General features: G+C 58.3%; 1 protein-coding gene across 13 annotated transcripts in view; it reads right to left on the reverse strand.

Annotated features, from left to right (window-relative positions):
• ADGRB2 (adhesion G protein-coupled receptor B2) overlaps positions 1-18700 on the reverse strand; it is a 37169-nt gene extending 18469 nt beyond the window's left edge. For 3 of the 13 annotated variants that reach the window (XM_043445668.1, XM_043445667.1, XM_043445663.1), the window contains exons 1-2: positions 18254-18690; positions 10547-11378 (exon numbers count right to left, since the gene is read on the reverse strand). In XM_043445668.1, coding sequence (XP_043301603.1) covers positions 10547-11363 — 817 coding nt within the window. In that variant the 5' untranslated portion in view covers positions 11364-11378; positions 18254-18690. Of the gene's footprint in view, positions 1-10546; positions 11379-15128; positions 15366-18044; positions 18155-18253 lie in introns of those variants that run through there. The other 10 variants (XM_043445665.1, XM_043445669.1, XM_043445666.1 and 7 more) reach the window with 10 other exon arrangements.
• Positions 18701-22464: the final 3764 nt, after the last annotated feature.

Below are 22464 nucleotides of genomic sequence, written 5' to 3' on the forward strand. Positions count from 1 at the left end.
GCAGACCCAACGCCCCACTGCCCTATGGCCAGAGAGCAGCGGGCGCTCTGGGGTCTGCGGCTGCTCCCCGGCCCCGCCTCACTGGGCTCTGGGCCGCCCTGATTTATGTGTCTGGTCTAGGCCTGGGAAGCACCGCCAGCCCTGGAGGAGAGGCTGGGAGCTCCCTTTCTCCAAAGCCAGGCCCTCCTGCTCAGACATGAGCTCATCAGGCCCCCTCCCACAGGCTGGGTAGCGGGCATGGCGGCAAACATGAATACAGGGGAGAAAGACCCAGCCCATGTAGAGGCTGCTGGGGCAGGTGGGACCCGAACATAATTCTTGGACAGGGCTCAGCCCACGCCATCCCCAAACTAGAAGGTACTCCTCTCCCCTACCCCCAGGCCCTCCCTTTCCTATTTTTGAATGCCAGGTCAGCACAGCACAGGCACTCCGTGTTGGAAGGAATTCAAGAAGGTTGTACTCTTCCTGCCCCCTGCCGCCCAGCCTAAGAGAAAGCTCTTCCTGACCAGGTATGAAAGTGGCCACTCTGAGCAAACCTGCAGGTCCAAGGAGCCCTGAGCTGCCACTCAGCCCAGCCTCCGGTCTCATCCACTCCCGGACCCTTCCCTCCAATTCAGCCACCAGTCCTAGCACCTGATCTGCCTCATCCCTCAAACTTCTCCACCATCTCTGAAACCTGTGTGCCCTCTGTCCCCGGGACAGCTTCAGAGTCAGCTCTGGTCCTAACTGGGGCGTGGACACTGACCAGCTGCGTGACCTTGGGCAAGTGTCTTTGGCTCTCTGATCCTGTTTTCTGACTTCCGGAGAACAATACTCAGTACATACCCCCTACTGAAGCCCTCAGCACCCTGCTTGGACGTGGAGAATCCTCATAAGGCATTACTATCTGGTTTAGTTTCACCATCTCCCCTCACCAACCCCTCAAGCTCCCTGGGCCTCCTCCCTTCGAACAGCATCTGCCATCCCTCCTGGCCTCACTTTGGGCCCTGTCTCTGTCGAGGTCACCAGGAAGATGCTGGAGCCATGTCTGGCAGGCTCTTGAATCCCCTCACCCAGCCCTTCCACCACACCCGCTCAGCCATTCCCCGGCCCTGGAGCCTGTGACAAACCGCCTTCTCCACGCCCACCCCCAGGCTGCTGAAGAAATCCACAGTTGTGCCAACTGGCACCACGACAGATTCAGGACCGCACATCCGCTGGGCATGCAGGGCTCCCTGCCTCCCCCGTCCCCCACCTCGGCGGCTGTGCCAGACCTCGACCTCTCTCCTCAAGCCCACCTCCGCCTACTCCCTCTCTGCAACAAGCTGCTTTACTGAGAAACTGCAGAAGCTTTGACACGGAAGCCCCCCCCCACCACACACACACATCCTGACTTCTTACCAGCGCCCCCAACTCCCAACTTTCCTGCAGTCCTTGTCCTCTCAGAGGCCAGCCCCCCAGCCCCGTGCTGCCTCCCCCTCCTCCCGCCTGCCTTCTCTCTCATCAGCATCTCGTCAGCATTCTCCTCGTGGCAGCCGGGGAGCAGATCTATGCCTCTTCCGTTCTGAGGGCAGCCCTCCTTTGACCCTCCAGCCTTCTCTGGCTACTGCCCTCGGCTTCCCTTCACCATCAGTGAGTGGTCTGTAGCTGGCACTCCAGTTTCTCAACTGCCACTCACATCCTGCCTCAAATGTCACCTTAAATCCGCTGCAGTCTGACTTCGGACCACATCCTTCTGCTGAAACCGTTCTTGACAGAGTCATCAGCACCTTCCTTGTTGCTAAATCCTATGGACACTTTGCAGGCCTCGTCCCACATGACTCCTCGGCAACATTTGGCCCCGCAGACTCTCCAGCCGTGAAACACTCTCTCCCCGACTCACCTAGCTTTCTCCTCACCCTGCCCTGCCTCCTTGACTGGGCTGGTCTTCCTGCTGCTTCCCACATCAGGCATCCACACTTTGTCCTGTTTCCCTCCTCCCCCAGACTTCATTAACCCCCTCAGAATGGCTGCTCCCACATCACTGTCTCCCCTGAGACAGAGTGAAGCCCTCCCTACTTCACTCCTGTATAGCTTCCGGCCTCCTAAACAGGTCCCCTGATGGGGGGGGCCCCAAACTCAATACGTCCAAAATAGGATCATCATCTTCTCTCAAACCTGTTTGTTTCCCACCTTCTTCAACTGGAAAACTCCTACTTGACCTTCAAAACCCAGTTCAAATGACCTCCTGTTTTTGAAGTCTTATCCCTCGCTCCCCTAGCAGAGTTGGCTGCCCTGTCTTATACATGTGCTCTCATCACAGATGATTCCACCTGGTAACTGAATTTCCCCTGACCCATGAGCCTTTTGAAGGCAGGCTGGGTGAGCCGCCTCCCTGACCACCAGTGAACACGAAAACAGAATCCAGCCCAGAGAAACAGCACTAAACACCACTGGACACACTGCTCCTAGCTCCTCCCACCCCATGGGGGTCATTGGAAATGGTCATTTGTAATCTTGAGTAGCAGCTCTGCCCTGCAGTCCACCACCAAGACCACCCCCAAGCCTGACATCCATTTGTTAATAAATATTCTGGAAATGCCATCTGACCTGTTGCGAACCCAGCTGAGAGTCCTCTCATCCAGCTTATTTTTAGCGCCTTGGCCATCACTGTTGTGTGTGGCACCCCCTCCCATCCCTGACCTGGCATCCACTAAGCCCATCAAGCATAGCCACATGATAGACCAGCCTGACTGACTTGTCAGGGGCTCACACTGCTTCCTGTGGTGACTGCATCCTCTACTAACCACTTACTGCCCATTTGCTGGCCAGCCTCACCATATAACCAGAGGTGGTTCTAGAATCCACCCTATTTGAAAATCAGAACATATTCCAGGTCCAGCTCTTGAGCCTCTCTTCTAGCCTCCTGGGTTGGGCCAGAAGGGGTAAGGGACAAGCCTAAGGCCACACAGCGGGGCCTGCATTGACTGCCCGCCCCTCCCCATCCCTACCCCAGCCCCCTCCGAAGAAAGCCAGTTCTCCCTGCCAGGAAAGAAGGCAGCTAAGACCAGGGTGTCAGCCACTGAAACACACGTTTATTGTACATACGTCACGTGCAGGTCCCAGCCGGCTCTGGGCCCAGACCAGGGCAGGGTGCGAGAGGACCCTGGCCCAAGAGGACACAGAGCGGTCCAGGAAGGGGTGTGAGCACCCCAAAACTGTGAGCGCCATGAGCTGACTGGACCAGGGGCTAGGGCACTCCTCACCCTGCAGTTGCTCAGCTTTCCCACCTGACTGCCACCTGGGACCCGCTTCCCAGGTCAATCCTGAACAACCTCTTCACTGTCCTGCTTGGTTCTGAATAACGCAGTAGGTAATTCACCATGCTACTGCTATGTGCCAGTCACTGTGTGCTCTGCATCAGCTCATTTAATCCTCATTAGGGCGGGTTCGCCCATTTTACTAATGAGCTACTAATGAGGCTCCAAGGTCTCATTCTGCAGAGGCCCATATGGGATTCGAACTCTGGCCTGCCTCATCCCATGGCCACGTTCCACTGAACTGTGCTGGCTCTGACAAAATACAGCTCAACTCAGGCCTCCCCAGAGACACCTTTCCTAATTCCCACGGGACCCCATTTACTCCCTCACCCCACCCCTGCCTCCCATATACCTGCCTCTGTTCTCTTTCTCCCTACACCTCTTCCTAATCGTTCCTTTGCTCATAGACCCCTCCGTCCCCCAGGCGAGCCTGAGTCTCCTCCGTTCAGTTCAGTTCAGTCGCTCAGTTGTGTCCAACTCTTTGCAACCCCATGGACTGCAGCACCCCAGGCCTCCCTGTCCATCACCATCTCCCAGAGCTTGCTCAAACTCAAGTCCATTGGGTTGGTAATGCCATCCAACCATCTCATCCTCTGTCATCCCCTTCTCCTCCCGCCTTCAATCTTTCCCAGCATCAGGGTCTTTTCCAATGACTCAGTTCCTGGCATCAGGTGGCCAAAGTATTGGAGTTTCAGCTTCCGCATCAGTCCTTCCAATGAATATTTAGGACCGATTTCCTTTAAGATGGACTGGTTGGATCTCCTTGCAGTCCAAGGGACTCTGAGTCTTCTCCATCACCACAGTTCAAAAGCATCAATTTTGAGTCTCCTCTGTAGCCTCCAAAGTGGCCCTCTGGAAGGCCAGCCACACACACTCCCCTGCTGAGGAAACCAGTGCCTCCCACTGCTACAGCCACCACAAATCTCTGAGCCTGGCATGCTCTGGCCCCTGCTGACCTGTCCAGTCCTGTTTTCCCCTCCCCTCAGGCAGCCAAGCTCACTGTGAGGCCAAGTGGGCCAGTGGGAAGGACACAGATTTGGGAGCCAGACAGATGCAGGTCTGATTCCCAAGCATGCCTAGGCTTGCTGTGTGCCCTTGGGCAAGTCGCCTCACCTCTCTGAGCTTAAGAATTTCCAACTGAACATAGAGATGACACTTCCTAATTCATCATAAGAATTAAATGATGAGAGATATGGGCCACCTGGAGCATAATAAGCTCTTAATGAAAAGGAGCTGCCACCCCCTTCCTGTTATCCTTTGAACATGCAAATGTGTTCCTCCCTCCACTCATCTGTTAATGGTGTTCCCACCTCTTGGAATGCCCTTCCTCTACCTCAATCTGTCAAAAGTTTCTAGATTCCAAATGCCACCTCCTCCAGGAAGCCCCCCTAGACTGACTACACAAAGGTTTGGGTGTGTAGGTCCCTTCTCCCCAGCTGAAGCTGTGAGTATCCTGGGCTCATCTCTCTCCTGGGCCCTCAGGGAGGATCTCAATCTACCTTGACCTTCTTCCACAAATGGCTCAGCTCTGAACTTCCAGACACAGGACAGGCATCCGGCAAACACCAAATATTCATGAGGGCTCCTCCACCCCAACCACACAGGGCCAGTCTAGCCTCACCCCAAGTACTGGCAGGCAGGGTGGGCACAGGCGCTCTGCCACCTGAGAAGGACTACACACACCTGCTACTCCACGCTCCACAGACCCTGCCCCCCAAACTCTACACAGTGCAGCCCCCTCAGCCTCCTTTGTCATGAACGTGTTAAAAATAACCATGATAATCATCTCTTCCACAGGGAGACAGCAATACAATTTACAAAGCAGTCCTCCCTTCCCAGGGCTCTCTACATCCTCCCTGAGACTGGCCCTAGAGCCCCAAGCAGGACCAACTGACCCCCTGAAACACAGTTCTGTCATGTCCCTCCATGGCTCCTCATCCCAGCAGTATATCAGGATCTGCGGGTGGGAGGGTGTAGGGGGGAAGGCCAGGGCAGAGGAAGGTGCCTCTTGTAAATTCCAGGCTCTACCTCTGCAGTACAATGCAACTGGGTACATACACCCCACCAGAATGCCAGTCCCCCTCTAACAACTTCCTCCCCAGGCTGTTGGCCTATCTGCCCAGCCTCCTGACAGAGCTAGCTGGGTCTCTGCCACGTCCCCCACGTGGCCAGGAGCTCCCCGAGAGCAGGGACTACGTCTGACTCATCCCTCTTCCCCCACGCTATCTAACTTCTGGTTTCCTTAAGGCCCTCCACCAATAGGATGAGGTCCCAGTGTTTGGGGGCAGCAGTCAGAGCCTTGGCCCCCATCTCCCACCACTGGGGCTACCATCTAGTAAAGGCTGGTCTACTATAGCCCCCAGTCCCCTGCATGTTCACACACCATGCCCCAGCAAGGGCAGCTTCTTTACCTTGAAAGCCCTTCCCCTTGCACGGGGCTATGACTTGGGGAGGTGCGTAAACGTGCCACGAAATAACACTGGGCCCCTCTCCAGGTCTCCTTCCCACAGAGTGACGATTTGCCAATCTGCCGGGGAGAGTCCGGTTTGGACCTGCCGCCTTGATGGAAGTGACCATATCCCTCCCCCCATTTATAACCTCGAAAATGTCCTGGTCTAGATGATAAATTATATGACCCATGTCACTTTTAATCCTTCTAAATGCATGAGAAAGAAGGTGTCTGTGCACTCTGAGACATTACCACCATCCCCAGTACCTGATGGTTCCTTTTTCTAACAAATTGAGAGAAAGGATGAGCGTCAAGCTAGAATCTCTTACTTTCTTTGGTTATCTCCTATTTCAGATAAGTGATACTTCTTTTCCATTGATGATATGGTATTTCTTTTTACTATATTAAATTTAAAAAGCCATTTGATTTAAAGAAAAAAATTCATAGGCCAGTGAATTCCTATTCACTCCTCAAAACCCAACTCAGAATCACCTTCTTTTTTTTTTTTTTTTTTTTAGAATCACCTTCTTTAGACAGCTTTCCCACCCCTTTGTGGTTTAATCCTTCACTCTTTATCCTCCCTCGACACCCAGCACATATATTTATACCTATTGCACTAAGTCCTGACAACACACACCTATTTATTAGGGGTCTACCACGTGCCAGGCACTGTGCTAAGCATTAACCCACATTCTCTTGCTTAATCCTCACCATTACTCTTTAAAATAGCTCCACTCTCCCCATTTTATAGGTGATGATACAGGGATGGGGAAACACGCCTGTGATCACACAGCTAGTCAGTGGTGGTGTCGGGGATTGAACCTAGGGCTTGGCGACTTCAGCCGATGGCCTGGACCACCATTGAACTAGTGGTCACTCTCTCCCACCAGAGGGCAGGTGTGTCCAGTTCGCCTTGGATCTCATTCACTCAGAGCCGCTCCAAGGCCTGGCACAAACTCCACTCTGATGAAGACTCAAAGACGTGTGTGATGGATGGGCTGGGGCTTGGTCCTCTCTGAGATGTCTGGGGCGGGGGTGGGGGGCCTGTGTCCCACTCCCCATCCCATGAGGGAGCATACAGATTTCCAGCAGCAAAGATCTGGCTGGAACGATCTTCCAGGAGACGTACCACGCGTGCTAGGTCTGTCCACTACCCTCGCTGAGAGAGGCCCTGCCTCCTCCATGTCTGCACGCTAAAAGGCAGGTAGAGACCCTCTTCCTGCCACTAGACCAGGCTTGTCAAAGGAAGACAGCAGGGCCTGACTGTCGAGGAGAAAGCCAATCTAGGACTGGGTTAGGCAGGTAAGGGGCAGCTTCCTGGAGGAGACAGGACTTGAGCTGTGCTTGGAAGGATGGGGCAAAGGATAACCCAGGGTAAAGGGCATTCCAGGTGAGCGAAACAGCCCAAGCAAAGGCAGGGAAGCCAGAAAGCAGAGGGTTCCAGAACCAGTAGGAGCCCAGGTTGAAAGCATGAGAGAGAACTAGAGAGAAAGCAGGTGGCAGCTGGATCAGGGGCGGGGCTGGAATGCCAGGCCGAGGAGTCTAGGCCATAACAGGGGCCGAATCAGGGAAGGGACACACATAGAGAACTGGGGGTCCTGAGGCTCCAGTAGGGCGTGCCTTGTCCAAGTCACCCAGCAGCAGTGGCAGAGCGGGATCTGAACCCATTCTTGCCCACCCCAGGCCCAACACTCAGGGGGCTTCAGGCTCACCTGGTGGCTATGCCTCCAGAATGGAGCCTGGATGATGGGAATGGTCTGCCAGTAGCATCCGGCCAAGGGTGGGACAGTGGCCCTGGAGGGAGGCAGGGAGTGTGGCAAAGGAGGGAAGGGGGTGCAAGGACACTTTCTCCCAAACGTCTCCTGACGCAGCCACACCTCAAGTTGAGGATCAGTGGGCAGGAACTGCGGGCTGATGCCCGGCTCCCCGAAGCTGGGCTCTACAGCAGGTACCACCTCTATCCCCCGCCTTCCAGCCCTGGCCTCAGCCAGCCTCCGTGCCCGTCCTCCGTGGAGCTCCTTCCTGCCTGCCTTCCCTTTCTTCCTCTCCCCCCCACTCCACTTAACAGATTGCGGCAGCAAGATGGCACAAATTTATGGCTCAACTCACCAAAAATAACAAGAGATCTATCAAAGGCAGTTTGCGTGAAATTAACAGGCGTCTGTACCCTCTTGTCAAATGCACTCGGTTCTGAGGCGGGCCCAGCCACGCCGCTCCCAGCCTCATCGCTCTCCCAGTACCAACCCAGCTCCACCCTGCTTGGCCTTGCGTTGAAACTACCTGGGAGGCCCCAGAGAAAATGAGCACTGATCCCCTTACCCGGTGCCTGGTGGAGGGGCTGGGACGGGGATCTCACGCTTTCTGTTCGCCACCATCCCACCGATCTTGTCCTCAAGCTGGCAGCCCCATGTGTGCCAGCCAGTTCTCCTGGAGCTGGTCCAAGTGCCCACCTGGCCCAGTGGGGAGGAGGTGAGGGGAAGCACGGAGGTGAGGCCAGGGACTTGGCCGAGGTGATGCCGCCACTGGGCACAGAGCGCTCCAGGTCCTGATGTTGCCATTGGGCAGCTCAGATGCCCCCCACCCCATGGAACAAACTGAATCAAGTGCCCATCATCTCTTGCCCCAGAGAGGGTGGGCCCAAGGGAAGAGGTGGTGAACAGGAAGAATCTCTTGCCTACCAAGGGAGAGGAAGGGGCTGTGCCAGCCAAGCTCTGGGCACCAGTGTGCCTGTGAGTCCACTTAGAGCTGATGCCACATCACCACCCCCACCATACAACTCCCTACCAGAGCCCTGCCTGAAGACCATCCCATGGAGCAGCCTGGCAACATGCCAAGAAGGGCAAGGGGCATGAGCTGGAAGCCCAGGGCTCCCTACTCAGAGAGGATACCAGGCTTCATGCCCAGAAACAACCAGCATCCAATCTCCAGCCATCCTTAGTCCTAGAGGACCCTGCGGAGGCTTGGAGAATGGTGGGAACGATGGTGCCCTTCCCGTCACCGGCCCCCTCTGACCCCTAAAGACACCCCAGCTACCAACCAACTCCTGCTTCCGGCTTCAGCCAAGCCCAGCTGGCTGCTCCTGGCTCTGTGCTCCACATGGCAGCCTGCCCGGATGGTGCCCGCCCAGGAGGGCAGAGCCTCTCTCCATCCACTGCGGACCACTGGGCCTATGGACCACAGGGAAAGCCAGTCAAAAGAACCTGCCCTCTGCTGAGCACAATGGGGGAGGCCCCCATACAGTGACAGGCGGTGGCAGCCAGGCAGGAGGAGCCATAAACCTCCTGATATACCCCTGGCGCTCTCCGCTGATGTTCGACAAAGAAGCGAAATTCAATTTCTTCCTGCAGGCACTAAATCCCAGGCCAGCCTCCAGGGCCTGTAGCCTGCCCACGGCCTGGCTGTCACTCGGACGGCTTCATCGACCGCTGTGAGAGGCCAAGGTGGCCTAGGGGAGAGGCCAGAGCAAGGCCACTGGGCACTTGCCATGGATGGGCGTGATGCCAGAAGTCTCACGGGGGAGGCTGAGAAGCGTCTCCCCCAGAGCCCTGGGAGAGGCCCTTGTCATGATAAACCGTCTCTAATTAAACCAGGGCTATCTCCCATTTTACAGCCAAAAACACTGATGTAAGTAAAACAGTATCTACTCAGTGTAACAAAGACAGCTCCCAACTTCCAGGCTCTGTCTCCAAAGCAGGCACGGGAACAGTCCTACTCCTCCAATGCTCCCAGCAGCCCTTACGCGAGACCCCTTGTCTCCCTGTCAATGTTCTCAGCCTGATCCAGAAGGTCCCTTCTGACTTCCATCAGCGCATGAAGCCTCCCGATGGTTGGCCAGCACCTGTTATCTCAAATGGGGAAACTGAAGCCCAGAAAGGGTTGGGGGTGGGGGAACTCCCTGTTAGTACCAGAGCTAGAAACCACATCCCAAATCTGCCTCCCTCCCACCCCCACATCCTGGGCCCCCTGGCCAGTCCCTGACCCCGCCCCATTCAGCAGACACATAGGACCCAGCTGAGGGTCTCGGGGCCTTGAAGCTGCAGGAAGGAGAGTCAGCAGAAGGTGGCCGTGGCGGCAGGAGCTGGGGTGGGAGGGGGAGCAGGCAGGACTCAAGGGCTCGGAGAGCTTTTGCCCACTCAGCAGGAAGCTCCAGCAGCTGGCAGCCTTGGTCCCAGAAGACGTGGGCCCAAAGGGGGAAGACAGGGGACACTGGGAGTTGAGCCAGGCCAGCCCTCCAAGGCAGCCTCGAAGAAGCTAGGCCTCTTCCCATTCTTCTGCTCCTTCCTCTGCCCTGACCCTGGGGCCACAGGCAAAACTCACTGACCCGTGTGGGCAGGAAGATGTCCCTGCGCCCTGCCTACTCCAGCCTCCAGGAAACCTTGTCTGCCTGCAATGCCAAGGCCTGCTACGGTCATTCCCAGCTTTGAGCCTTTGTACACGCTCCTCTCTCTGCCTGGAATGCCCTCACCACTGCTTTGGCTTGGCTTGTTTCCACTTGTCCTTTTGATCTCTGCTCCTGTATCACTTCCTTCAGGAAGCCTTCCCTGACTGCCCAGCTAGGGGGTCCCCTCCCTGGGTTTATCACACTCCTTTGCTTGATCTGTGCCCCCATTCATCCACCCAGACTGCAAACTCTTCCAGAGGGAGGTCTGACCGCCGCAACCCCCCGCCACAATTCACTTTGGTGACTCCCACACTTGGATAAAGCAGAACCCAGAAGGGACACTGGTGAACAACCATATGAACACCCCAGGATCTGCTGAGATGGGCACCATCAATCCTCCGGACACTCCCGCCCCACCTGGGCCCTGCTCAGACTCACCATATCTCATCTCCGTGGTGAACAAGTCATTGCTGCTCCCCGAGTGCAAGTCAGCCTCGGCAGGTGGGGCGGGGCCCCCGGGCACCAGGGCATTGGACAGGGTGTGGGCAGCAGGAGGACCCGGAGGCGTGGTGGTGGTGGCGGGGCCGGCCCCTGCCTCACCGGGGCAGCTGCAGCCCGGTTGGGCGAAGCCACAGGCCCTGCCGGCCGCGCGGCTGCACTCCTCACTCCAGCGGCAGAGGACCCCGCAGGTGAACTGGCTGGAGTTGTTGTTGTTGATGAGCAAGACCTCGACGAAGCGGAAGGCCAGGGCCGCGGGCGCCAGCAGGCGCGGGGCCTCGGAGGGCTCGGCCGATAGGCACAGCTGCACGAAGTTCTTGTCGAAGTGCAGGAAGGTGAAGGGGCCAGAGCCACCGCAGAGCTCCAAACCCGCGGCTTCCTCCTCCTCCTTCTCCTTCTCCTCCTCCTCGGGCCGCCCCAGCTCCGACCCCGCCTGGGCCTCTGCCTCCTCGGGGCTGGGCCGCAGGCAGGTAAAGTTGACCAGGTAGTGGTCCAGGGGCAGCAGGCGAGGGGCAAAGTGGGTGCACACCTGCTCCTGGCGGTTGAAGCGCAGGTAGAGGGAGTACTTGGTCGGGTCTGGGTTCTCCAGAGTCCAGGAGCAGCCCGAGGCGATGGTAGGAAAGAGGTCCTGCAGTGAGAAGGCCCCGTAGAGCACCCCTGAGGCCAGGGCGGAGCAGGCGCTGGGGGCGGGGTCGAAGGCGGCGGCCAGGCGCAGGGACAGAATCACAGATAGTAAGAGGGGACAGGCTGGGGTCATCCTATGTCCCTTGCCCTGTGGAGAGAGACAGTGGTCAGTGGCCCCGAACACAGCCAGCGTGGGCGCTGACTCCCCTGTGGCCCGCTGCAGGTTGTAGCCTCGTGGCGCAGACTAGGTTCTTTTAAGTCACCCAGGTCCACCTGTGTGATCTTAAGAACGGACTTGACTTCTCTTAAGTCACCCAGGTCCACCTGTGTGATCTTAAGCCAACAGACTTGACCTCTCTGAGTCCCAGTTCCCTGACTTCCTAAACAGAGGCACGCAGGAGAGGGTCTGGAATCTCCTAAGTCTCTAAGAAACCTTAGTTGTGACTATGACTATACCATTCCTCCATCAGTCCCACCCACCGCCAGCATCTCAGCTGATGTTTAGGTCCAGCCCCAGCCCCAGCCCCGCCACCCAGCTTGTATTATTCTCCAGCACGGCGCTGCTCAGAGTCGCAATGTGTCGTGATCGGCTGTGAGGCGCGTCACACATAATCCAGCAGTCATTGTCAAAGTAGCGATGTTTGACAACGATTTGCTTTTTTATAAATCAGAGCAAATCAAGGTTATTCCCGGAACAATGTCACTCTCACTCACTCTGCTTTACTGAGTGGGAGACAAAGGGGAGGAGTTACCGCCCGTGTGCCAGGGACTGAGCACCGCCTGAGCCGTGCCCATGGGAGGGCATCGCAGGCATGAAAGTCATGACTACCGCTGTGTGAACTTCCTGCTGGAAACCAGGGGGAGAGGCATCTGCAAAATGGGTGCACTGTTCCACTCTGACTCCTCTTCCCCTCCAAGGGCTTATCCTCCAAGGCCTGGCTCCTGGCCTGCTAGGGCCTGGCTCAGGGAGGCCACGGAGCTGTCTCCCTGCTCTTAGCTGCCACAGCCCTTTCCTGAAAGTCTGTGTCATCCAGTTGTGACCACTGTCCCCTGCTGTCTCCCTAGGGCTAGCTTGCTCGTCTCCTGAGCCTTCAAGCTCAAGGAGGGGAGACCAGAGTTCGTTGATTTCCACCTCCCCCCAAAGCACTAAGCTGAGCTCCCAGCAGCTGTGAATGGACTCAGGGCATGGGCAGGTAACTAGGACCCGAGTTGATGGGCACACAAACAGTCACCCCCTTGTGGACAAGGGATGTGGGGGTGCTGCAGCTGTCTCTCACCTGCCAGATCAGCCAGAGCCACTGCGCACGGCCTCCACCCCAGCTGTCCAGATGGCAGAGAGCTGCGCCTGGGCTGCCTGAGACCCACTTCCAGCCCTGCCCCCAGAAGGGATCCACACTGCCTCCCTCCTCCATGCCCGAAGCATAGCTCACAGCACTGGATGGGCCCCTAGAGCCTGGTTGTTCCACATTAGAGGAGAAAAGATGAGGCTCCGAGAAGGGAGGCAGTGTGCGCAAGATCACTCCCAAAGAAGCCTGGCTGAGACCGGAGTCCAGGACCCAAGACCCCAGCCGGGTTTCTCCCACATCCACCTGTAGCCTCCTGCTCTGTCCCCTTCCCTGCTACTCAGGCTTCAGGCCCAAGCCCTACACAAACCTAGGATAACTCACAGGGTGTGGCTAGGCTGTCCCAGGACACAGCTGCTCCCCCAGGGAGCTGTGGGTGTTCAGGGGTCTAGATAGAGGCTAGAGGCGGTGAGGGGGCGGGGGGCAATGGAGAGGAATTAGAACCCCAGAACTCCAAACACTGTGCAGCCTCCAGGGAACACCTCACTGCCCCAGATCCCATATGCTACCACTCTGAGCCAGGCCCCAGGCCCCGACCACAGACACACACTTGCCCATCCTGGGCCACAGACGGGAGGGGAAGCAGGTTCCAGGCAGGAGCACTGATTCAGGAGGAACCGCCCCAACCCTCCTCCAAAGACCCATCTGGATTTATTCAGCAGAAGCCAGGATAGGCTGTGCTTCTACTCCACCTGCCCCCAGAGCTAGAAAAGGGACCAGACCCCTGGCCTTCTCGCTTCACATCATGCCTGTCCCAAACCAATCGTCCAGCCCAGCCAGCCTGCTGCGGCACCAGGCACCAGCAAAAGCCAGCGGCTGACAATGAGTGACATCCAATCCCCCCGCTGCCCCCAATTATTTTTAAGCAGGCTGCAAAATTCAGGCCATGGCTGCAGTTCAGTAGAGGGGAGGAGGGGGCTCATTATAACTGGCCTTGTCTCCCCCACTGAGAGCAGATCAGGGAATCTCCACGCACAAACTCACCAACACCCCTGTGCCCTGCAGACATGCACACAAAAGCATGGATGCACAGACACATGTCTAGCCAGGCATTCTGCATGTGAAAAGATAACACATGCACAGAGATCAGCGTAAGCCCCAGATGAGTGAACTCAATGCACACGAGGCACACACACTCACATGTACAAGGCTGTCAAGAGCCAGACACTCATACACATGCAGAGAGAGGCAAATGTACTCTCTACTGTGAACACACACACAGGTGTTTGGTTCTTTGAAGCTCAGCCTATGACAGCTAAGTAGCACGCAGTATCTGACCTGCTGCTCCTTCCTTGGTGTTCCTGAAACAGCGGCTCAGGCCTCCAGCCCCACCTCCTGAGACTCCCCAGCTCCCGCAGACTCTGTAGGCTCCAACTTGCCAAAACGCACTAGGTCTCTTATCCTTCAGAGCCACAGCCTGGCTTCTCCAGAACTGAGCCACCTCTAAACCCTGCCCAAGCCCCCTCCACCAGCCAGTCTCCTTCAGACACCTCCCCTCACATCAATTCTGGCATTTCACCCTGGGTGTGTACCCTTGTTGTTCCTGCAGTGACGTAAGACCTTTTAGGGGGTCCCTCTTTATATCACTCCCCACCCACAAAACAAGGCCAGGAGCCCAATTCTAAGCTGGGTCAGAGATTGCCTCTCCTGGGAAGGGACCTAGGAGGACCCCTGCCTCACAGGCAGCTCAGATGGTCACCAGCTGTGAGTAGTCTCCCTGAGCCTCAGTTTCTCCCTCTGTGGAGCAGAGACCCAATCCCTGCTCTGGGATTTCCAACTCGGAGCTAGTCTGTAGGGGAGACCCCTCACACCATCTTTTCCCCTTTACCCCCCTTCTCAGAACCTCAGTCTCTCCTCTTTCTTGCTGAGGGTGCGGTCGCTGCCTCTGAAGGCTCTTTGGGTTAAACTTCAGGGTAGCTTTGTCACCTGCAAGTCCAGGAAGACCACCAAACCTTCCATGCACAGAGCTGGACAGGAGGGGTATGGAGGTCAGATCAGAGGAAGAACTTCCTGGGTCCAGAGGTTAACGGAGAGGATAATCTGAAGGCCACCTCCCTCAAGACCTCTCTGGGCTGAGAGGGGTGAGGAGCTGGTTGGAGTCATTTCAGTTTCAGGGACCCCCTCCTCCAGCCACAGGCTCCCTTCACCGGCGTGCCCCTCTGCCGCCCTCAAACGTGAGAATCCCACCCTCTCGCCAAGCACACTCAGGCCCGCTTCCTCCCTGACCCCCCAGGCCTGGGCGTCCCTTCTGCACCAGTGAGGGAATCCGTGGCTTTTCCAGCAGCTGGAAGGACCAAGATCAGACTGGAGCGGGAGGGGGCATGGTGGGTAGCGCGGCGGGGAGGGGCATCTCAGGGCAAAGAGCTGGGTCTCCGGGATCCCTGGGATCGACCCCTAGCCTCCCGACGGCTGGAAGCAGGGGCGCTTGGTGGTGGGAGCCAGCTGCCCCGGGCCGCGGGCGGGGGAGGGGCGGCGGATGGGGGAGGGGCGCGTCCGCGCGCACATCCGTCGCGTTTATCCACCTGGCAGCTCCAATTCGCCTGCCCGTCACTCACCCTCCGCCTCCCGGGCGCTCGCTGCGCGGCCGAGCCCTGGCCGACACGCGGGCGGCGACCCCCACGCAGCGCCTCGAGGTCCCCCGCCCTGGCCCCGGCCTGGGTCTGGGTCTTCAAGGACCCCTCTCGCAGAGCTCTGGCACCCGGGAGGGCACCCACCCTCCATCCAGCCTCGAGAGCCGACGGGCCAGACACAGGGGAGGGGCGACCCTCCCCAGTGCCGCCCCTCCCTCTTCGGCGGGCAGAGTGTCTGAGGACGCGGGGGCTCCAGGGCCCTCCCGCACACCGCTAGGATGCGGTCCCCTAGGCCCCCGGGCGGGGGGCGGGGGCGGTGCCGTGCAGGCGGCGGGGGAGGGGTCGGTGACTCAGCCGCCCTCCGCCCGCCTCCCGGAACTTTGCAGCAGCTGGAGCCGCCGTTGCTACAGGAACCGAAAGCTTTTGTTCCCCAATGTCAGGGCTGCCCGGGCAGGCAGGAGGCTACGACTCCCCGGTGGGCCCCAGACCCAGCCACGCTGCCCAGAGGGCTTCCGGCCCAGCAGAACGTCATGGGTTCGAGCCTTCTCTCTCCCCCTCTTGCCCGCCAAAGCCAGGTTTCTTCCAGCTCTTGGGGGCCCTCTAGCCAAGTTGCCCCCTAACTCTGACCTAGAGCACTAACTGCCCTGGAAAGTTCCTGATGATATCTCTCCTCCCGAGGGGGGTAGGTAGTGGATCTTCTGTGCCCCCATTTGCTCCTCTGGGACTGATTCCCTGCATGAGCCCCCACTAAGAGGCAGCCTAACTTGGGGGACCTTGGCTGGGGTTCCTCCACCTCCCCAGCCTCTGCACTTGAGCCAGTATTTCAGAGGCCTTGGCTTTTCACGGATGCCCCTCTGATCACACAGGAGTCTAGCGGGGATGTTGAAGGATGGGTGAGTAGTTGGGGAGACTAATGGTCACTGGCTCCCTGGACCCATCATGATGGGCCCTGGAGCTGTTTTCTGGCTTTATTATCCTGGAGGCTGGAACAGTGTCACAGAACTTGTCCTGCCTTTCTCCTCTGGGATAAGGAGTGGTGTGGAGTGGAGAGGGGCTTGACTTTGGCCTTGAAGAGGAAATAGCCCAACACACCTATCATTGTCAAGCATTATTAGGTGCTAGACTCTCTATACAAACTACCTAATACCATTAGATACCATTAGATATACCATTAGATATATCACTGACCCATTTTATGGAGGGCCAACTGACACTCAAAAAGGTTATATAGCTTGCCCAGGTCACACAGTTTTGAACCCAGGTTATCCAACCAAAAGCTGAGTTTCTAACTACTTACTCAGCTCCATTTCCTGGAGGTTGGGAGAGAGGGAAGAGGGCAGGGACTAGCTGGGACCTCACCGTGGGTTAGAGAAATGCCTGCCACACACACCCACCGCAGACTGAACCTAGCTCCTTCTAAAGAGTGATGGGGGAGGGGGAAAGAAAAGGGGAGGAGAAGGCAGACAAGGGAAGAAGAGCGGAGAAATCTGTCAATCTTGGTCCAAGGAAGACCCTCCCTCAAGGCCCCCACCCAACTAGGGCATACCCTGCAGGGTCCACACTGACCCTCACCCCTGTGGCAGCTTTAGGGATGCTCCCTAGGTCCCCTTTCTGTCCCAGGCAGGGCCAAGTGGATTCCCCCACTGCCTACTTCATGCCCAAGCCAGAGCCCACTTTTGCCCCCATCCCTATCTAGTGGGTACTGCCATGGGGTAGACAGGCAGAGGCTCTCCGGGGACACCTGCCCAAGCCCAAACAATCCTAACCAGACCGCCTCAAATCCAGGGGCCAGTCCTGCTGGTCTGTACCTGGGGGCTCACAGGGCTCCTGGGATAAGCCCTCCTGCCCACCCCACACCCCATCCCCAGAGCATATGGCCAGACAACCAGGACTGTTCCCGCACTGCTAGCACGAGGGAGCACCCAGCCTCGCCCACCAATCTCCTCTCCTCAGGGACTTCCCAGCGCCAGTCCCGCAGCCACCGCTGATGCTCGGGCTGCGGAAACCTGGGGTTGCCCGCGGGAGGAAAAGGGGCGGCGGGTCCAGGACTGCGGGCAGGGGGCGCCAGAGGACACCCAGGGGCCCGGCCGGCAGCTGGCGAGGCGGGCAGGCAGGCAGCATCCCTTGGCCCGGGAGCCCCTCCCCCCGCGGGCACCAGACCCTTCGCCCGCTCCGCACTGGCCGTGGCGCGGAGGACTTCTCTCGGACCCAGCTGACTGCGGGAGTGGCCGCCAACTTCAGAGCCTACAACCCGCAACACCCCCCCCCCCTCATCGTGCCAGCCCCCGGGGCTGCGGGAGGGTGCGTTTGGTGCCCAGCTCTATGCCCTGGGGGTGGAAAGAGAGGAATGGGGGATGGACAGAGAGACTCTGACCAAAGATGGACAAGGGAGGCAGGGATGCGGGGCCAGTCGAGATCCCAGGCTGGAGAGGAGGGGGCTCGGAGTAGACATGGGGGACACGGCCCCAAGTCCAGGCTGAGGGGGAGGGGACTTGCAGCAGAGATTGGTGAGGGATAGCGGGACGCCCGGGCAGATATGGGGGAGGGGGGCAATCAGGACAGAAATAAGAGGGGGAAGCATGGTGGGGTTACCGGTGCGGGGAAAGGCAGTAACTGTGGGCAGACATGGACGGGGACAGGAAGGACTCCGTGCAGAGATGAAGTGGAGGGGAGGAGCAGGCTTCAGCCCCAGACGAGGAGGGGGGATTAACGGGGGAGACACAGTCGAGTTGCAGGTTGGAGAGAGGGATTCTATTCAAGGGTGGGGGCGCAACCCCGGATCCAGGATCAGATCGGGAAAAGACTTGAGGGAACGATGGGGGTAGGTCTGGGTCAGAGCTGGGGGACAAGACCGAGGGGCTTTGGCAGAGATGGGTAAGGAGGGACAGAAAAGGGACTCACCGGAGATGAAGGGGACCTCGGCCCCAGGCTTGTAAGTTCCCAAAGAGATGCGAGTGGGTAAATAGATGCTGAACGAACTCAGTTCGGGCGGGGGAGAATTCGGCAGAGGTGGGCTGGGGGAGCGCCCCTAGTCCGGGCCGGTGAGGAAATCGGACCGCGCCGGGAGGGCTCAGTGCGGGCCCGGGCGCGGTCTGGGGCCGAGCACTCACCTGGGCGCCGTCAGCAGCAGGAGCGGGGGCCGGCGCTGGCGGAGGCGGCCACGGGGCGCAAGTTTGCCATCCCTAAGGCGGGGGCTTGGCCGGGCGCGGGGCAGCTCGCTGCAGCCGCGCGGAGGGCCGAGGCTCCCGCTCCGCCGAGCGGCGGGTGCAGAAAAGGCGCCGCGGAGCCGCGCGGGGCGGGCGGGCGCCGGGCCGGGCGCGGGCTCCTGCCGCCGCCTCCTCGCCACGCCGCCCCCCACCCCCCGGCTCCCCGCTCCTCCGCCCCGAGCACCGCCCGCGCTGCGCGCCGCCTCCTATTCGCGGGCGGCGGCCGCAGCCCAGGGCTCTAGAAGCCGGCGCCGCATCCTCCTCGGTCTCCGAACGCCGCCGCCGCCAAACCGGGTTCCTCCGGCCGCTCCGGCCGCTGCCCGCAGCGCGCGCCGGGCCGAGTGACGGCCGAGGCGGGACGCGGCGCCTGCGCGGGCCGGGCCCGGGAGGGGGCGCGCGCCGGGCTGGGCGCTAGGAGCCGCGGGAGAAGGGGCGGGAGGGGGGTGACGGGGGTGGGGGCGACGCGCGCCGCCTCCTGTTAAAGGGGGAGCAGCGCCAGCCGAGCCAAGCGCACCCTCCCCCTCCCCGCCCTGGGCCCCCGGCGCCGGCGCGGGAGAAGCCCCGGGTAAGCCCCCGCCCCTCCCTCGGCCTCCTGGACCGCAGGATGAGGCGATCGGCGACACCACTCCGGAGATACCCCAGGCCCGAGGCATCTCGCGCAACCAGGGTCTCTGGGGCCCTGAGGGCTGAAGCGTTCCCACCCCCCTTTCCCCGTGTGCACGGCAAATTGCATACCCCTGTGCGTGCAGGTGCCCCTCACTGTGCACTGAACTTTGCATATGCTTATGCATACAGGTGCCCTGTGTGCCCTGCAACGTAGCCTGGCTCTGCATGCAACCGCCACACACATGCACGGTGCGTTAGTGTGTGCTCAGGTCCTGCATGCATGTTGCTTGTTCCTGTGGGTAAGGACGCTATAGATGTGCACGCTTCCAAGTGCCACATATGTGCCGAATGCGGCGCATCACTTGTATGTAGGAGCCACACATGTTCACTGCAGTGTGCTGTTTGGTGCATACTCCTGTGTAAACTGGGCCGTGTTGCATGTCCCTAGGCACGGGGATGCTACACGTGTGCGGTGTGTTACATGTTTTCCTGAGTGCCTGTCTATTCCCCCAAGTGCCTTTCCATGTGCCAGGGGCGCCCCCATGTTGCATCTGTTTGTGTAGAAGCAGCAGAAACCTACAGGCCCACCCCCTCCCCATCCTGGCAATGCACCCAGGAACAGTTGGGTGGGGCCAGAGCCCACACAGTAAAGACAGCATTCAGGGAGATGCCCATGGCTCCGGGCCCTGGTGGGGCGGTTTGTGGCCTGGGCTTGTTGCCACCAGGAAGGTGGGCAGACCAGGGACACACCACTTCCGCCAAAGACAAGTAGGTTAATCGGAGGGCTCTGGTCAGAGGAGTAGCCAGCAGGGGGCAGCTTTGCAGTGAGGGTGGGATGGTTTCAGGAACTCTACTTTTTGAAGGTTCTCTGACCAGGAGGAGGCCAAACCTGGGAAGCAAGGAAGTCCCCAGTCCATCCAATCCCAACCCCACCTCTCTACGGGAGCACCTTGAATTTGTGTTTCCTGTGATATGGGGCAGGATAAGACCACCTCTTCCCGGGGTCAGTACCAGAGAAAAAGCCCCCCCCCCTCATTCCTTCCCTCCATCTCTCGCCTCTCCAGCAGTCTCCATGACATTTGTTGTGAGTGATTGTGAGAGATTATCGACTTTAATAGAAGGAGGTAATAAGGGGTGATGAAGGAATCTCACCTGTCACCTTAAGGCAATTTATGAGGTTGGATGAAGCAGGCAGGAGGGCTGGCACCTTTCCTCTCCCAACGAGAGCCCAAGGAGGCCTGTGCCTTGCCCTAGCACCGGCAGGCAGCCCTGGGTTCTTACTGGGCACCTTCAAGCACACCCCAAGTCTCTAGGTTTGGAGGTTCAGCCGTGGTGGGGAAAGCTATGCCCAAGTGGGCCTTGCCATCTGCATGGTGTGTTGAGAAAAATCCCAAGGACAGTGGGCAATCCTGGGCCTCCTTACTTGGGCACTGAGAGGGACAGTGGGGTGGCTGGAGTTGAGGTCTTAAGGAGATGGGCAAATGAAGAGAGTCCTCAGGACGTGGGATGCCCACAACGAGGTAAGGACCCTGTCCTTCACGGCTCCAGCCCCTTCCACTCCTACCCAGAGCCTGCCTTCCTCCCTATGAATATTCATGATATTAGCATACTAGAGCCCCAGAGCCCAGAGAAACGCGGGGAAGGTCTCTTGCAGATGTGATGCAGCTGGATCCCTGAGGCCCTCCCCCTTCCCCTAGGATGCAGCTGGGTGCAGGGGATTGGGAGGCCTGGCTCCTGAGAGACAGCAGGCTTTTGTCTGTTTCTCTGTGCCTTGGTAGTCCTCAGAGTTCTTGACCCCGTTCTTTCAGTTACAAAAATGCATGCCGTAGGAGAGACAGGTGGTCAGACAGAGAGAGGGACTGGCAGAGATGGTACCCCATACTTGGGGGGTTCATTTGGGCAGGGTGGGGAGATCAGCAAGGCAGGAGGGGCTGTGGGAGCAGGGTGGAGAGAGCAGGACCTCCCAGGGGTTGTGCAGAAGCAGGCTGAGTTAGGTGGAACCTCCAGAAGGCTCTCTCAAGGTGCGTCTCTGCACTGGGGCTTCCCCACCTCCTTTTCCAGGAGCCCCTGCCCTTCTATACTCACTCTGGTGATAATGCCACCCAGGAGGACTTGGAGTAATTACAAATCGTTTCCATATTCAAATCCAGCTGGTTGAAGAGAAATTACTTCTCTGATAGCCCTGGCAGGGGTGGGAACAACAAGTCTTAGCCGCAGGAGGGCCTGCAGGGAACCTGGCTCAGAACCTGGGCCCGGTAAGGGGTATCGGCCAGAGCTTGAGCACAGAGGGCTTGTGGGGGGTGAAAAGATATCTCCCATGGGTCCCCACTCCACAGACTGGACAAGGACAATGAATCCAGCCCTTTAGTCCCATTGGGACCCCCCTTCTGGGACCTCTGATGGCATTGAGGGGGCTGATCCCATAAGGGCACCTAGCAGTCACACTGTCTGCTTGCTCTCCTATGGAGAACCTTGAGAAAATCCTTCAGCTTTCTGAGCCTCTGTTTCCTTATCTGTGAAATGGTATAAATGAGCTCGGATTAAAAAACATGGATTAGCAAGAGCTATGCCCCTGAAGAGGGCCTTTTTTAAATAGTTTTGATTACCGATTAATATGTATCTTTGTTAACAGTAAGGATCACCAGTGGCCCAGGCAAGAGACAGCATAGTCCTTAGTGGAACAGCACGGGAGGGGACAGTGGGTCGAGGGGGGAACAACCCCAGCCTTGTGCGCTGGGTCTCAGCCCTGCCTCCCACTGGGCTAGCCACCGCTATGCTTCGTTGCCCTTTAAACAGATGAGAAAATGTTCTTCTTCCCTTCCCAATGATTTATTTGGCCCAGAGCCTGGGCAGGTTTCCTTCTAGCCAGTGGGACCTAGGAGCACCCCTCCCTCAGCCTCTGCTCTTCACTGCCACCCAGCCAGGCACCTACAGCAACCCAGAATTCTGGGTACCAAAGTCTCCTTCCAGACACCCACACCCACCTCAGACACTTATCAGAAGCTCATAACATGTCCCCAAAGACACCCACTTCTATATGACAGTCTTCTACCAGGATCTGTCCCAGAGCTCATGTGACAAATACCTCAGTGTTCTGGCTGTCATGGATCCTGGCGGGGTATCCTGGAAAAGATGGATGGGCCAGCCCTCTCGGCCTGCAGGATGTCCTGCATATCTAGCTCCCATTCCTCCTGCTGCAGATGCCAAAAGAGTTAGGATCCTGGGGCAACCCAGGCTGAATGTTTGTCATTTTCTTGGTACTATGAGTTAGGGAGAAAAGGGAGGATTTGTTGCTGCCTACCTAAATCCCAGGTGGTGCCGGTGGTAAAGAACCCACCTGCCAATGCAGGAGATGTAAGACATGCAGGTTCGATCCCTGGGTTGGGAAGATCCCCTGGAGAAGGAAATGGCAACCACTCCAGTATTCTTGCCTGGAGAATCCCATGGACAGGGGAGCCTGGCAGGCTACAGGCCATGGGGTCACAAAGAGTCAGACACAACTGAAGCAA

Source organism: Cervus canadensis, chromosome 24 (genome assembly GCF_019320065.1).
Source record: "Cervus canadensis isolate Bull #8, Minnesota chromosome 24, ASM1932006v1, whole genome shotgun sequence".
In the NCBI taxonomy this organism is placed as follows: domain Eukaryota; kingdom Metazoa; phylum Chordata; class Mammalia; order Artiodactyla; family Cervidae; genus Cervus; species Cervus canadensis.